At 43.3% G+C, this 16,978-nt stretch overlaps 1 protein-coding gene across 4 annotated transcripts in view; it reads left to right on the forward strand.

Annotated features, from left to right (window-relative positions):
• Positions 1–16,978, forward strand: part of COL9A1 (collagen type IX alpha 1 chain) — a gene marked incomplete at its 5' end in the record, with an annotated part of 84,497 nt that overhangs the window by 21,354 nt on the left and 46,165 nt on the right. For 3 of the 4 annotated variants that reach the window (XM_081251223.1, XM_081251224.1, XM_081251225.1), the window contains 12 exons: positions 1,144–1,221; positions 2,617–2,691; positions 2,952–2,987; positions 3,123–3,185; positions 9,252–9,305; positions 9,570–9,605; positions 11,945–11,968; positions 12,335–12,388; positions 13,650–13,703; positions 14,350–14,382; positions 15,142–15,198; positions 16,609–16,662. In XM_081251223.1, the coding sequence (XP_081107349.1) occupies positions 1,144–1,221; positions 2,617–2,691; positions 2,952–2,987; positions 3,123–3,185; positions 9,252–9,305; positions 9,570–9,605; positions 11,945–11,968; positions 12,335–12,388; positions 13,650–13,703; positions 14,350–14,382; positions 15,142–15,198; positions 16,609–16,662 (618 nt within the window). Of the gene's footprint in view, positions 1–493; positions 578–1,143; positions 1,222–1,283; positions 1,305–2,616; positions 2,692–2,951; positions 2,988–3,122; positions 3,186–9,251; positions 9,306–9,569; positions 9,606–11,944; positions 11,969–12,334; positions 12,389–13,649; positions 13,704–14,349; positions 14,383–15,141; positions 15,199–16,608; positions 16,663–16,978 lie in introns of those variants that run through there. The other variant, XM_081251222.1, reaches the window with a different exon arrangement.

Here is a 16,978-nt window from a genome sequence, read left to right on the forward strand (position 1 = left end):
CAGGACCCAATTTTCCTTTCTCTACTTTATTCCTGGTGCCGCCTCTGTTTCTAATCTTTTCTCTTGTGAAGTGTTAGTGCATATGTCCTCTGGGATCCCATCCAGACTCTGACACTTATTGGCTTGTGCCTAGGACAGTTTCCTGTTCTCTCTGAGACTCATTTTAACCGAATCTACCTCTTGAACGTTGCGGTGAGGACAGAAATAGAAAGTCAGTGCCAGTGGTGGGTTTCCTGCCTAGGGCTGTGCTGGGGCAATGCAGAGCTAAAGTCATCTACATCCAATGACAGGAGAAAAGTGGGAAGGGTTTGCAGCCCATTTCCATTGGAAAAATGGTATTCAGGAACAAGAGTCCTGGTCCGCTGAGATGAACCAGTTAAGTTGGTGACCAGACACTTAACAATTGGGCCACACTTACAAACTCACCTCCTTTTTAAACGACCTGCTTCTGTGCTCCAAAAAGACCCGAACTGACTGGCTGCTCTTTCCCCAGTTTGAACTTCAGTGGATGCTGATCCATTGTGACCCACTGCGACCCAGGAGAGAAACTTGCCACGAGCTGCCAACCAGGGTAACAGTGAGTCCCTGGACCACCTGCAAAGACCACTTCCACCCAGCGTAGCTCTCGCCACCTCCTCAAAATCCCCCCCTCCCCACTCTCTTTCTCTAAAGAATCCAGGCTTTGCAGCACAGACCAGATAGACTGTAAGGAAGCACCGGTCCCACCCACAGCTGGGCGGGTAGAAACCACCTTGGGGCGGGGGGTGTCTGTTTCTACCTTGGGTGGCTTACGACCCTCCCTCCTCCCCTCGCAAACATCTCCGCAAGAACACTGCCGGTCGCAGCCCTCAGTGGCACGCAGGCCATCGCCTTGGCTCCTAGGACGGCAGGATGCTGCCCTGGGGCAGGAGGGGCGCGGGCAAAACCGGCCTGAGCGGCCGCGGGGAAGGGGTTAAAAGGGACTGTTGTCATTCTATCCGTCCTCCCGGCCCCGCGAGCTCTCCTCCAATCCCCAGGACCCTCTCCGGGGCCACTCACAAACGAGGAACTCAGGCCTCCCTGTCTGGGGGCGCTCTTTGTGGGGACAAGCGCCACTGTGCGCGCGTGGAGGGCGGGCCCGGGGACTGGCGACGCGCGGCGGTGATGGCCTGGACGGCGCGGGACCGCGGGGCCCTCGGGCTGGGACTGCTGCTGTCGGGGCTCTGCCTGTGCGCGGCTCAAGTAAGTTGCGCGCGGCTTTAGGGGGACGCCTTCCCACTGTCTCTCCATCTTTTCTTCTCCAGCCCAGCCAGACCACCGACCTGGTAAGCCAGGGGGCGCAGCCGTCGGGGGAGCCGCGGGGAAGGTGCCGAGCATCCCGTGGGCTGCCGGGCCCCGCGCATCCTGCGGCGAGCACGGTGGCAGGCGGGGGCCCTAGGTGACCCCTACGGTCCCGGAAAGGGCGCCCCCTCGCCCACCGGGCCCCCGTACTGCAGGCTCAGGCCGTGGAGGCCGGCGGAGGCTGGAGGCCGGGGTTTAATTTTCAGCCTGACTGCTCCTCCCCCCTTCCCCCCTCCCCCCTCCCCTCCCCCTCCTGGAGCGGTCCAGGGCAGCCCGGCGGGAGTAGGCGGGGTTCCAGCAAACTTTGCATCCCGCCCGCTGTGCCCGCCGGTCGGTCGGGGTGGACCCGCGGCCCCGACTCGCCTCGAAATTTCAGCAGCTTCCCGAAGGCTGGGCGTCTCCTCCCTCCGCCCAGGACAGGACCCGGCGGGGCAGGGGAGCCAGCGCCGTTTGAGGTTTCACTTACAAAGACCCCATTGTAACCTGTCTGGTCCCCGGAGTTTAGAAAAACCACGTTTTCCTTGATGAAAGAAGCTTTTTTCTTTCTTTCTTTTTTTAAATTTAGAAGAGAGAGAGAGAGAAAGAAAAATCTCACATTCCTAAGCAACGTGTGCAAACTATTTCAGAGGCCAGCTTCCCCTCTAACACCATCAAAGCTGAGCTGTTTGCAGCCGATAAAAGGGGTCACACCCTAGGGTCAGCCTGAAATTTGGGGTGTTTTTGAAGCGAGGTGCCCAGACCTCCTGCAAGAGAATCGCTGCAGGAGGGTCTGAAAGGAGGCCAGGCGCTCGCTGGGTTTCACCGCTTCCCCGCCCCATCCTCCCTTGTCTTTCCCTGAGAGGATTCCCCCAGCTTTCTCCTGAGCACAGGAAGGTCTACAGAATATGACACCGTAGTTGATCTGGGCTGGAGCGCCTCCGCTTTGGCCAAAACACTGACCCGCAATCACCGATTAAATCGAGGTGTTCAGTGACCACCATCTTCAAGGTCGAATCCCTTAAGGCAGAGGCCCCCTCTCCCTCACAAGCCCCCTTCGGTTGAATGCTCTGTAGACGTGAGGACTCCACCCTGGGGGCCTGGATTCTACTCTAACCTCACTGTCAGCCTCATTGAGAACCTTGAGGAAGGGAAGAAGTTCCCTTGGAAGTTCGATCCCCGCGTGTTATGTTGGGTTCAAACCCCGGCCTCTGCAGGGCAATGTCTTTACCGGGACGCGCGGTGGGCCTCGGGCCCTGGTGCCCAGTTCCGCGTCGTTGCCCCACGTGCTCCACTAACCCGTGTGCGCTCTCTTGTCAGAGGGGCCCCCCGGGTGAGCAGGGTCCTCCGGGGCCGCCGGGCCCCCCTGGAGTCCCGGGCATCGACGGCATTGACGTAAGTGTCACCTTCCCCCAGCGGCTCGGGTGGGTTCTTTGAGAGCGCCCGGAGCCCCCACCCAAAGGCGGGATGGGACGTGGGTGAGCCTGGAAGCCTGGGAATTTCAGAGGGAGGAGGTCACGTGTCCTCTGGCCCCGGTTGGTCATGGACCAGCACCCTTTAGCCCGTCCCCGTCCCCAATTTGTGAGGGATTCTCCCGGAGGGGTCCCCAGCGCCCCCCTCTCACGGACTGCTCTCCCTTTCCTCCTGTCCTCCAGGGTGACCGAGGTCCGAAGGGTCCCCCGGGCCCCCCGGTAAGTGGATCAGCGCCTTGGCCCTCCACTTCCTTCCTTCCGACGTGGTCTGTAGCCACGTGCGTCAGAAGAGTCTCAACTTTGCCCCCTTTTCTCTCCTTTTTTCTCTCCCTGCCTCGCGGCCTCCCTGCCCAGGGCACCCCGGGAGAGCCGGGAAAGCCGGGAGCTCCGGGGAAGCCTGGAACGCCGGGAGCAGACGTGAGTTGTGGGAACTGGGGGCGGGCAGCCGGGCCCAAGGCGTGTGTGTGTGCGTGCGTGCGTGCGTGCGTGCGTGCGTGCGTGTAGAGAGGCGCAGGCTGCAGGCATGGGGGTGACCGTGGTCCCAGCTGCAGCAGGCCTGTGGCCCTGAACTTGGCCTTGCGCGGGGGCGTGGCATGGACGTGGCCGTTTTTGCGCATGGGTCTGCGAGGGTGGAGGCTCCGCGCAGCTCCCTGGGGAGAGCACGCAGCGCTGGCGTTTCCTGCTCTTGGAAAACATAGGTGGGTACCGGTTCCTGCCTCTAACCGTCCACTGCCCTGCTCACCCGGTGCCAGGGAGGAGGGATCCGACTGGCCTCTGCAGGGGCTTCCCAGCAAGCCGTCTCTGCCCTTGCCTTCCGGCACCGCCTAAATGCATTTAGAAAAAAGAACCTGCAGGGGAAGGTTCTTGGGGTTCTCCTAAATCCCAAGGAAAAGAGAAGAGAAAGATGCTCTTGAGGGGAGGGTCTGAAGTGAGTGCGGGTGGGTGGGAGCAGGCCTGGGGCAGGGAACTGGTCAGTACACGTGGAAGAGGAAATTCAAAACTAGTCTTCTCTCTTTCCACGGGTGTTTTCTTGGCTGACATCACTGACAGAAATAAGCTGACTAGGGTTGCCTGAAGACAGGGAAGCAGCAGCCTCTCCCCAGCCTACCCACCAGCACACCTGCCTCCCCCGCATCGGAGGGACGCTCAGATGCTGAGCTGTGTGATAAACCTAACACTAAGTAACATTTCTTCAGAGTAAAAGGACTTCAGGCCTCTCGGCTTCTCTGTCCGTACACTGGACTAATATTTATTGAGGCCTCACTGCAGGCCACTCCTTGACTTTGCTGCTGGATACGAAGTGAAGTAAGATCTGGCACCTGCTCTCAGAGAACAGACAAGGCTGGGTCCATCAAGTTATCCTTCAAGTTACCATTTCATGTGGTTTCCCCGAACTAAGGACTTTTCTAAATCAAAGAAAGCACCCGAAAACCTATGATTATAGATTCCGAGAAGTTTTGACTGGAGTTTAAGACAGAGCCTTCATTTTGAGAAAAAAATAAACCACACAGCTAGATGTTAGTGGTTATTAAGATGTGCTTTCTTTATCAAGATTAGCATAATGAAAATATTTGTGCTGTTCATTGCCTTAGGAGATATTGACTTTGTTTTATGCTTCAAAGGCCCTAGTTTGAACTTTCTATGTATGCAAAGTGGCAGTGCATGAGGTTCCCAGAGACTAATATTTGTATAATACGAAGTGAATATTAGCCTGATATTAGTATAATACAAACGGAAATTATATAACTTGTTGGCTATCAAGCTTTTCTTGGAAACTCCGTGAATACTTATGACACATTATAACAAAAAAAGTCTGATAAATATGAGGCCACTAAGTAAACCAGTAGCCCAATATAGGTTGGATTTATTTCTGCATTCCTTTGAAATGTGGACCTTGTTTTATGTGAAAAGAAAATTGATGATTAAATGACTATCATTATTATTGATTTTTGTGGTTGTTGAAGCATAAACCAATGGTCTGAAGTCTTGTCTCACTATTGAGTTGCCATAATTTCAGACAGAGGAATTATCTGTGTCCTAATTTCGTGGTGCTTTTGTAGCAGGCACAACAAATTCTTCTTTACCTATAAAGAAGAATAAAGACAATGCCTCGTTTTGCTTTATAAAGTAATTTCCACATGTAAACAGAAACTTGGGATAAATAACTGAAAGGTCTTCAAAATCTTTAGAAGTACAATGTAAATAACACTTACAAATTGTTTTTTTTTCTTTGTCTATAGTTGCAGTACCACAGTGCAGATTTCCAAATCAGATTTCCAAAGTTAAAAAGTGTAAAATAGTAAGGTTTCTTATATTATAGAACTTTGACCCTGGAAGGTCCTCAGGGAGACACTGATGAGGGCATTGAATCAATCTTCTGGGATTGCAAAGGAAAGCAAGAGAAAAAGAAAAAGAGAAAGGAAGGAGAGATAAAGCAAGAACTTCGTGTATGTGCCAGTATTTTGGGCATTTTAGAACTGAGCAAAAAATTAACCATACTAATTTGCATTTGAGTAGAACTTTTTTTTCAAATGCAGTCACAAACATTATTTCCTTTAACTTTACAATAAGCTGGAAAGTAGGTTTGGCTAATATTATTCTTCACAGATAAGGACACTGAACAATTATGAGGACAAGTAGTTCCCCCAGGGGCCCAGAGTTATTCAGTGGCTAAGATGGTGAAAGAAACCAGATTTCTTGATTTTTAGAGTCACTTTCTTTCCAGATAGCTTTGCCTCATGCAGATATGAATGAGGTTCTTAAATAGATGAATATTTGGAGAAAATAGGGAGAAAAAGAATGATAGTGAATTCTTGTTATCTGAATTACCAACCAAGAAATATGATATTAAAAATTCAATGGATAATACAAAGATTTTAATTGATATTTTATAATTACTTGTAAATATTGGTATAAATTTCATGTTCACCAAATTTTGAAATGGAGCCCCATGCAACTTACAAGATCCTGACCTGAAAAGTTTTTTTATTCCACTCTTTGACACATTTGACATTTTAAATAGACCTTTTACCCTAAATTGAGAAAAGACCTTGAGACTAATGAAATACCAGAAACCGGATCAGAGTTTGCTGTTTGTCTCTGGGCTTGAGAGCTAAGTAAGTGGGAAAGCGTAAGTTATCTTTCTTGGTAGGTGAACCTAAGTGTAGTGGGGGGACCTGCACCCTCCAACCTTGGTTCATTGCAAAGCTGTGTTTTTTGGTAATGTTAGCAAATGGTTAATCAGATGGTGTTTAGAAGAATCTGAAAGGAACATGGCTTCACGGTAATTATCCTGAATCAAGTGGATTTTTGACAGAAAAGGTAAAAACGAGTCATGGCAGCTAGTCTTGTAGGATTATGTGTTGGGTCTCTTGAGCGGAGTGGTTGGAATGTTGGAAGGAAATGATTGTTGATGGCTGGTGTGGTCTGCCAGCAGCAGCAGGAAATTTCAGAACACAGTTGCCTTTAATATCCTCCCATGTAGAACTTTATCTTCATCAGCATTCATATGAAAGCAATTCTTTCTGCCACTGGCAATATTTTCCTCTAGTCATTTCTTTGACAAATAAGAATGATTGCAAATTGGAGTTGTATGCATGCATCTGTAAATGTAAATTGTAGGAGATTTATGTACATACATATAAAATCCCTCCTTTCTTGCTAAGACTTTAGTAAGTTGATTCTTTTCCCTTATAGACATGAAAACTTAAAGAGGTCAGAGCTTGGTTGTAACCTCTGCTCCCAAAGGACAGCTGTGCTGTTATGATTCATAACTTATATTCTTATAGGCACTTTTGCTGTGGCATGCTTAGTGAGCTCTCTAAAGTAGTATCTTTTTTTCATTCGTATAGCATCCATCTCAGATACACAGAAGAGGAATTAGAATGGAATTAGGAATTATAGTTAAGTCATGCTACTTTTTACAGGAAAGAGGTTAGAACATCCTCTAAATGTATACAACTATCATCCCTGATAGATGTTATATGATTAGGATAGTGAGGAATAAAGAAACTACTCTGAAAGGTCAGTGTAAGTGGAAATAGTCAGGCGGCAAAAAAAAAAAAAAAAAAAAAAATGTGAGGGGGGCTGTGAAGCACAGTGCCTGTGGTTCATACCTAGATTTTTTTGCTTGTTTATTTGCAGAACTCCTTCTGAATGAGGTTTTAAGCTCCCAGAGGGCAGGAAACATCACTTCATGTGAACTCTTCATCAGCATCTAGTGTAGTCTGACCACACAATAATGATGATAATAAGAACAGCTAACGTTAACTCAGTGTCCGCTCTGCCAGGCGCTGTTGTAAACACTCTGTGTGTAATATCCCAATGAATGTTCAAAATCACCATATGAGGTAGATATAAACATTATATCTATTTTACAGGTTAGGAAACTGAAGCTACATACAGTTGAGCAACTTGCCCATGGTTGCACGGGAATTAAGTGCCAGAGTTGGGATTTGAACCAAAAGTAAAGACGATGTGGAAGGACAGGTGTGAAATCCCTCCACCCACAGGCTAACCCAAATTAATTTATTCAGTAATCGTGTACTGAGTGGGTGTTAGATGTCAGGACAATGCGCTAGGATTGTAATGGATGCAGTCCTGTCCTCATGGGGCTTATGCTTTTCTACATGGCTATTTCATAAAAGAGTTCACTGGATCATCAGACACCAGGATATATTTTCATTAATTCAAAGAGCCTCCTAGTGATTAGACATAGTTTATCATGTCTTAAGGAAGACAGTATAAATAAGAAGTGACTGGAAGCAGCCTCCAGGGTATCCAGCTATTCTGATTCTTTATTATGGAGCTGAAGGTCTACCATATACAGTAGCTACTGTCCTCCAACCTTATCAGTTATTTCAATCACTGAGTGAAGATGGTTAGCTGGCTGTGTGTGTGGGAATTGACCAGGATTGGTCTTGGAGGGTATATGCATAGAGTGGACAGTAGACGTCCCATTCGTCAGACATGCCCTGAGGTTTATAAAACCCATGTGCCATATGTGTTACCAGAGTGCCCCTGAAGGAATGGTTTGTTTGCTGAAATACAAAAACCAACGTTCCATGACCATAGGTGTTCAGCAACTAAGATGCTGGGACCTGTTCCCAAGTTACAGTGTTACAGTTATACTGGGGAGATTGAAAATCTCAGTCTGTCAAAAACTCTTCTGTGTGTGTTTAATAACTTTATTCTTTGGTAAATTTCCAGTAATTAACATTTTCAACTCATTCTTTTCTACTTCCTTTGATTCACTCTTTGGAATTATGAGGGAAATTAATTGATGTAGAGAAATGTAAAAGTGGTGATCAGTGAAATAGTTTTCTATATAAGCTACATGAATGCATTTTATTGATATTTATACAGACTATGACAGATTAAATATGGATTTTGGTGATTATTTTTAAGTAGGGCTTTCATATTTTCAAGGAATCCATCCCTCAATTAATATCATTTTAGTCTTTTTCAAAATCTTGATAATGTATAGGTTTTATAAGGTATTTATATTGTATATGCATGCATATATGTATATGTACATATATGTATATATATATATCTATAGATACACATACACATATTTGTCTTTAGCAAGGTGTTCCCTTCAAGATTACATGATAAATGACAACATATAAAAGTAAAGAAAAAATTAAAAAGATAAAAATACATCTTTACCTGATGTGGAAATTTGGATGTACATGTAGTGTTATCATGCTTTGATATCTAATAAGTCAATTACTGTGAAACACATTTATAACCATCATATGTAAAGCTAAAGCAGTTATTAAAGCATCACTTCCAAACATTGTCATTTTCCCTACTAATTTTCAGTAACTGACTTAAATTCTACATACTGAGTGGCACACATGAAAATGTATACTTAATAATAGCTGTTTTACTAAGGGAGATAACCTAGAAACATACATGCTCTCAAGTGATTCAAATTGAAAAGTTAATGTATTCCATAAGCAGTCGTCATTGCTAAGATGACTAGAGAGCTTTAGATGGCTCTAAGGCAATAATGAGATTGATTAGTTTTAATTACTATTGAAGGAACATTTTAACTCTCAAGACGTTATTCAAAAGCTACAGAGACATACAGTATTTTTGTTTTATAAACGAAGTAAAGGTGGTACATAAATGTGGCTAAATGGCAGAGCCAAGACCTGTTGTCCTATCAGACTTAACCTATTAGAACACTGTAACTATTATTTTGCGTTTTTCAAAGCAGAGACAAAAATGCTAAATTATTGAACCCTGTGATAAACAATGCATTTAGCAGGAAGTTAGGAATAGGATAGAATTTATCAACAGAAAGTAACTAACAGGCAGATCATAAGCATTAGCTTTGAGAAAGAATATGCAAAGGTATTTCTTTACAAATATTTGTAACCATCCTGTATATAATTAACAAATTAAGTAAAATTATCCACTTAATGGTTTGCCTAAGGATGCTGTATTGGTTCTAACATCACCTTGCTTTATCAGGGATTAACGGGACCTAATGGATCTCCTGGCTCTGTTGGACCGAGAGGACAGAAAGTAAGTTAGCCACCTGGTATTAATTGCTGGTATTAATTAAGTGTGGAAGCATAATTTCATTGTGGTGTTTCCAAATCAACTAACAGATTAGTTGTGAAGTAGCTGAAATACACTTGTTCAACTAAAATCGTGTTTCAGTTGAATTAAATTACATCCAAAACACCAGGATGGAGTGTTGTAATGATCTCAATATTTACGCAGTTTGCATACTTACATATTCATTCTACTAAAAGCTAAGTACAATGGAGCTATTTTTATTTTTAGGGAGAACCTGGCGTGCCGGGACCTCGTGGATTTCCAGTAAGTAAATATAAAGTGACGTGGTTGATAATCTCCTATCTTTAGGTAAAATTCTGCCACTGTGAAATTTTTCAACGTAGTTTGCTACATAATACACATCACAAAGGAGTTTATGACTTATCTGCTGTGATAAGCATTCTGACTATGAGTAGAGAAATTTTAGAACAATTTGAATGTATGGTGTAAAATACATACATCTGTTTGCAGGTGGAGTTTCCCAATAGACATCCCCCTCTCTGTCCCCACTGATGGAAAATGTTTCTTGCATTAAAACAGCAAATCTAAGTATTCAGTGTTTAGATCTGGGCATCACACCACTTTCTTCACAACTGGTTTTATCTCTAATGAAATATTGGCTGTCAGATATGTCAGATATTATCAGCCACCTGGTTCCCTGGCAAGTCTTTTTCTACATTGCACAATCTGGCAGACTTGTGTTATTTCAGTCTACAAGAGAACCGGGTTCTCAGCCTGCTATCTTTTTTTCTATTTTGCTCTTCATTCCTCTTTTTTTCTTGTCATGAATCTGTATTTTTCCTCCTTGTTTTCTATTCTCACTGTTTTCTTTGCCTTATTTCACTGTCTGTCAACTTTTCCATTATAAGTCTATTTGCAGAAGTGAATATCTTGCTGGCCTTTCTCCCATATTTTCAGCTCAGAGCCCAACATCTTATAGAGATGCCTTTTTTTTTTTTTTTAGATTTAGTGAAATTTATCAAACCTCTAGGTCTCTGATAATGAAATAACTTATTGATTACTTTGGTATGGCCAAGCAGAATATTTATTCCCTAAATTGATCCACATATTAAAATGTTCAAATAGAAGTAATTTTTCAAAGAATGGCTTAAAAAATTCTCACTTATCATTAAAACACGCTGCTCATGTGAAATTCATGCTTGTTGTGGCTGCCTAAATAATTAGAAATAATAATATCATTATCAGAGGATGTACACTGATTCCACTGGGTGTTTCATATAAGGATATTTTAGAAAAGGAAGTCTGGAGGTATAAGCTATCAGGAATATGGTATCAGAGACAGTTATGAATACAAGGGATTCAAGCCAACAGAGGAGAGGAAACCCAAGGCTGGGAGACTGACCCTGGAAAGCACAGAGAGAATAGGGGCTCTAGGTAGCTGATGCTCAGTTTTATTAAGTTCAACAAGTGTAAAATTAGAGCTTCTTATGTACTAGGCTCTGTGCTTGGAATTGAGGCTGCGAGGCTGCGGAAGGCGTGGTTTCAACCCTTGATTACACGCAGTTCAGTGTTGCTCAAGAGATAGAAAATGTAAAGGAGTGTGAGATGGGGTGACCAGCTCTAAAATAAAATTCAGCATACTAAATTAGGATCCATTGGAGGTTATTTCATGAGTGACACCATTTCATTTTCAGTATCTACTGGATTTGGTGTCTGGACATATAGCCCTACCTGTCGAAGGGTGTGTTTCTAAACCCTTTTCTTCTCCTCTGCCTCTCTGCTAAAGGGAGAGAACTTTAGGAAGTTCTCTCCTAAACTAGGGAGAGGAAGTTTGGGGAACTTCCAAATATCACATGACAGACTTTAAAGCAGTATTGTATTGCTTTTAATGTAGGTTTCTTATAAAACACGACAAGTGATATCACTTATATGCAGAATTTAAAACATGATACAAGTGAACTCATTTACAAAACAGAAATAGGCCCACAGACATAGAAAAGAAACTTATGGTTACTAAAGGGGAAAGAGGGGGAGGGATAAATTAGGAGTTTGGGATTAACATATACAAACTACTACATACAAAATAGAAAACCAACAAGGACCTACTGTATAGCACAGGGAACAATATTCAGCATCTTGTAATAACCTACAATGGAAAAAATATGAAAAAGTCTGGTTGTGCCTGTTTGTGAGTAATGGTATTTTGGTTTCCTTTAAAAAAAAAAGTTTCGAAAAAATATTACTGGTTAGCTTAGACATCAAAAGAATATTTGAGGAGCTGAAGCAAATTTCTTCCTTTAGAAGTGGAGCCGTGTTTGCTTTTCTTTACCCAGTCCTTTCTGTAGAATGAACATCTTATGTTTATTTATTGATAAACTTTATTGTTTATTTATTTATTTATTTATTTGTTTGTTTTGGCTGCCTTGGGTCTTAGTTGCAGCACATGGGCTCTTCGTTGCGGCACTCAGGCTTCTCTAGTTGTGGCATGCGGGCTCTCTAATTGTGGCGCGTGGGCTTAGTTGCCCTGTGGCATGTGGGATCTTAGTTCCCTATTGTTTATTTTTGAGCTGAGTTATTTCTGTGTCTGTATGTACACTAAGTATGGGTCACGTACTGTAACAACTTTTGTTTTAATGTTTTAGGGCCGTGGTATTCCTGGACCTCCTGTAAGTATTATCTCTTGGTTTGTTTTACATAGTCTACAAAAATGGCCCATTTCTCAGATCCCAACCCTACTCTCCAACTAACACTGTACCCAGTGGCGTTTATAGTGTCCTACCTGAATGATCTTAGGGGGCTACTATGACAGCACCCCTATTCTGCTAAAAGTATTTTATTAATTTAAGGAATTTCTGTTAATTTAATTAATTTCTATATAAGTAATTAAAATTTGGTCAAATGAGTCGCCTCGTTGGAAACCAAAGCTAGCACAGATACGTAATTTGAAGTCAGTTTATCGTATTTGATATCACTTGTCATAGATTGTAAAAACATCCGTAAATCACTGTGTCCCTTTAATTTGTTGACTGCAGGGTCCTCCTGGGGGAGCAGGACTCCCCGGAGAGCTTGGCCGTGTTGGACCAATTGTGAGTACACACACAGTGCATTGATAGACATTTGCTGATTTAACTGAAGATGTTACTAGGGAAGGCACATTGTCCTAACTGTATGCTTCCCCCTGCAAATCCAAGAAATGGCAGATGAATTTCAGTCCAGTTTATAAGATTGATGAGGACCAGGGTAATAATAATGCTCCCTTGTTTTTGTAGAGTGATTTAAATTTTTTCCCCGAAGTTTTCAGCTAAACTTTTCTTCCCAACTTCTAGAATTAGTGATCAAGTAGAGAAGTGTCACCTTCGTTGTACGGACTCTCAGCCAGGATTGGGATCCAGTGTCTTTTTTATTAGTCTCTCTGCAGGAAATGAAGTGAATAGTCTAAAATTACTACCATGTACACTTATGTTAGGATCATGAAATCATAATCGAACTGGCAGAACTTAACTTTAGTCAGTAAAGAGCTGAACTTCATGGAAGAAATCGCTGGTAATGTGTTTGATGCTAATATTCAATAAATATTCAAAAAAAGTTGAATCATTGACGTTCTCTGAATGATAGATAACAGTAAATCCACTGAGAGTCTGTAGGTACTACTGTTTGACAAATTTATTTAGTGAATGATGAATGAATATGAAATGATCGTAAAATTGATTGTCAGATGCTTTTGACTTCTTACGATAGAACATTAGGAAGGAAAAGGTGTGCCAGCAGTGAACTCTGGATATCAAGTCTAACTGGACTCCATTTTCATCTGAATGGCTTATTTGAATTTAGCCATCTTGATCTCCTGTCCCAGTTGCAAGAGCATGCAGTGACAGACCGAGTGATAGCTTCTGGGTGAAGAGTCCCAGGGGTGGCTGGCCCTGCAGAGGTGATGACCTTCCCTGCTGCAGCTTCAGGCAGGCACAAGCCTTCCTTGCTGCTGTTAGCTGGACAGCACTAGCAGTATTGGCTGTTCTGGTCCCCCTGAAAATCAACTAGAGAAATACGTAGTGTTTCCAGTTTGTTTGCAGAGTAGATAGAGTGATCATCCCATAGAGAAGAACTGGCTTTTTTCACCAAGTCTCCCTCTGCCTTGTCTTATTACTTTGGTGAGACCGGAACTCCTTTATTCTTCTGGTTTTGTGGAGGTAGTTGGATTGTGGGTCCCCCATCGATTTTGGTGGCAGGTCCATGCAGGCTGAGCTCTGCAGGGTTTCTAGGAATGTCAGTTTCTCATGCCTCACCAGTTTTACGCACTATGTTTTGACATGTGTATAACCACTGTGTCACAATTTTCAAATAACTTAGGGTGACCCTGGGAGAAGAGGACCACCGGGCCCCCCTGGTCCCCCGGGACCCAGCGTAAGTTATTTGCAGCTTGAATTTCTCTGTGTCTGAGAGTTGGGATTAAAGAAACCTAAGAACCAAAAATGGAAGTACCTTTAAATCAAGTCATTGTCCTAAAATTCCAGAATGGCTATGATTTTTTTTCACTCATTCAGAGCATGGTCTTTTTAGGCCAGAATAGTAGAGAAATCACAATAATTTAAAAGATGGTTTTCACAGGGAATGGTTTACTCATTGTATTTGAAGTGCTTTGAGGCTTGTGATTTCTCAAATGTTCAAAACTTGGACATATAAAGGGAACATTTTCAAAGGAACTAGTTTTTACAAAGGATTTACACAGTTAAGCACTTTTAAAAATGCAGTTAATTAGGAGATTATCCTTATTTTTAATTTACGATTTAGAGTTCTCCATATTTTCTGTTCTCTCATTTTATTTCCCTTCAATCCCCTGAAAGAAATAATCTACTGCAATTTAGTTTTCTCCAAACAGAATAGGCCAAGTCAAGTTTTTAGAATGTTAGCCTATTATATGCTATTTATTCCGTATAGGTTATTGAACAAATACATTGACTGTATTTTTGTCCAATGAACTTTCTGTTATTAGTAGTTTGAATTAAAATGTTTCACTATATTCTTAACTTTAGTATTTTCTTTACTTTAGGGAACAATTGGCTTTCATGATGGAGATCCATTGGTAAGACGTTTTCCTTTGAACAAAGTACAGTTTAGGTCAAAGACCAGGAATTCTCTTTAAAAGGTGAATTCTCTTTAAAATGACCTCACTGGAATATGTTGTATTTCTGTCTTTTACTTTACTCAGATAGCAGAGCAGTCGGCTGGACTGGTGAACTGGTCACTTGTGTACACTCAGAAAAAACGTTTTTCATTATAAAAATATCTTTTTTTCCATAATCTTTTTACTTTATGACTAAGACATGCTTTTTCACCAGAGCACCCCAATGTTAGAAGATAGAAGTCAAACAGTCCCCTCTGAGACTTGTTTTACTTATAGACTAATATTCAAACGATGTAGGAAAACTGCACAAAATGCAACTTTGGTCCATTTGTTGGGGGCATGTGACCCTCAGGACAGAGCTGTTAGAGTGGGGGGCAGGTGGGAGGGGACAAAGGTCAGGTCCTGGGCCAGTGGCCTGTCTGCAATCATTTTATTTCTTTAACAAGTTAAATCTGAAGTAAATATGGCAAAATAGTAACATTCATTAAATCTAGGTGGCGGATACGTGGGGAAAGAGTTTGTTATGTTCTGTGTACTTTTCTGTAAGCTAGGAATATTTCCGAGTTTAAAAATAAAAGAAAAAAAAAGGAAAGGCGGTAGTCAGAGTTATTTAATGAATATAATTGAATTGGGGTTCTGTAGCTGGAATCCTAAAGGATGTACCATTTTGTCATAAAGTAGAAGCTCTGGTTTACTGTCTCTCTGTCTCTCTGGCAGTGTCCCAATTCCTGTCCACCGGGTCGCTCTGGATATCCAGGCCTGCCAGGCATGAGGGTAAGAGAATAATTTCCATGCTGTATTCGGTTTTCTGTTTTCAAGAGTATTATCCACAGGAAAAGTAGAGCCTTTCCTTGAAGCACTGGCCTTTCTGGTGCAGAGTGCCCACTTTGATGGATTAGGCAAGTCTGTGTCGCGTATTCTGTGGTCCTTATACAGTCCTGGAAGTTCCCGCTGGTACCCTGACAGACACAGATTGCTTGATTATTCAATGCTGTTCAGGGAAGAAATATCAGTGAAATATATTGGATGGAGGGACCCTACAACACCAAATGCAGATTCAGAAGTTTGCTCCAGTGATGAGAGATGCGGGCCAGGGAAGGTACACATGATGTATGTGAAACTGTTTTAGTTAAAAAGAATTGGAAAAACTGTGCAAAATAGAGAAGAAAAGAGACTTTCCAGAAGTGTTTTTCTCTCACCCTGCCATCATAACTACTTCAAAATTGCCCATAAAAATAAGAGAATAAATACCAAAAGCTGGGGTTAAATGGCTTTCTCTCTCTAGTCCAGACCAGGGAAGTTCTGCCAAAGATCTGAAAGGCTCCGAGGCCCTGGGTTTCCCACTGTGATTTTCATGGAGGTTAGCTTTGATGGGTTCCCGTAACTGCAGAAGACTTGAGCCTGGCTCAGTGTCTTGTTTTTCACAGAGACTTGCACCTTTGGTACAAGAAAGGTTCTGAGGAAGGAAGCTCCGACAGACTTAATTTCAGAATGTTTATTTCACATTTGCCCCATGTCCCTGACCCGAAGCACACATATGCTTAGAACAGGTGGCTTGACAGTGAAAGATGAGGATTTCTGCTCATGCTCTGCAACCTTCACGGGCTGCTGCTTATAGCTTGTCACTTGCACTTAAACTGTGTACAAGAAGAGGCAGAAAGTCGTGTGTCTGGGGAAGCCCTTCTTCTGCTTCCAGGAAGGAGACGGGCACAGAGGAAGCAGAGGGTTTTCAGGGGAGCCTCCAGAGAGCAGGGAGTAGCCCGTTGGCTGGGTCAGCCGTCACCTCTGGAGAGCGAGTTACTGATGCTGGAGAAGACTCCATGCCCTTTGCCCAACTGTGGGAGGGAGCTGAGGGGGGAGGGTTAGGGACCAGCAGGCAGTGAGTCATTGCCCAGTGGCTGAACTAGGTAATGGGGTGTTTGCTATTCTTGAACAGAGTTTGCCTATTAACTGAAACTGATATTTATTATATACTGTGGTCATGTAGCCCACATGGTGTTATTAAGGTCTTCTAAGGCTGTCATTTCTCTGACATAACCTTTCTCTTAGCAGCATATGGACATAGATTTGGGGGCAGCAAGGTCACTTTATGAGCCTTCAGACCACTTTCTGTGCCAAACTCAACATGTTTGTTTGTTTGTCTATTTATGTATTTCTGTACTTACGTACTTTTGCATTTGTTAGGGTCATAAAGGGGCTAAAGGAGAGATCGGTGAACCTGGAAGACAAGGTCACAAGGTAAGGACAATGAATATTTAGTGGGAAAATTGTGATTAGGAGGTCGTGATCACTTTCATTATAAAGAATTATAAGGGGGCTTCCCTGGTGGCGCAGTGGTTGAGAGTCCACCTGCCGATGCAGGGGACGTGGGTTCGTGCCCCGGTCCGGGAAGATCCCACGTGCCGCAGAGCGGCTGGGCCCGTGAGCCGTGGCCGCTGAGCCTGTGTGTCCGGAGCCTGTGCTCCGCAACGGGAGAGGCCACAACAGTGAGAGGCCCTTGTACTGCAAAAAAAAAAAAAAAAAAAGGATGATATGGGATAATAAAAGCATACTA

This window comes from Mesoplodon bidens (genome assembly GCF_964165515.1).
Source record: "Mesoplodon bidens genome assembly, chromosome: 12".
Classification (NCBI taxonomy): domain Eukaryota; kingdom Metazoa; phylum Chordata; class Mammalia; order Artiodactyla; family Ziphiidae; genus Mesoplodon; species Mesoplodon bidens.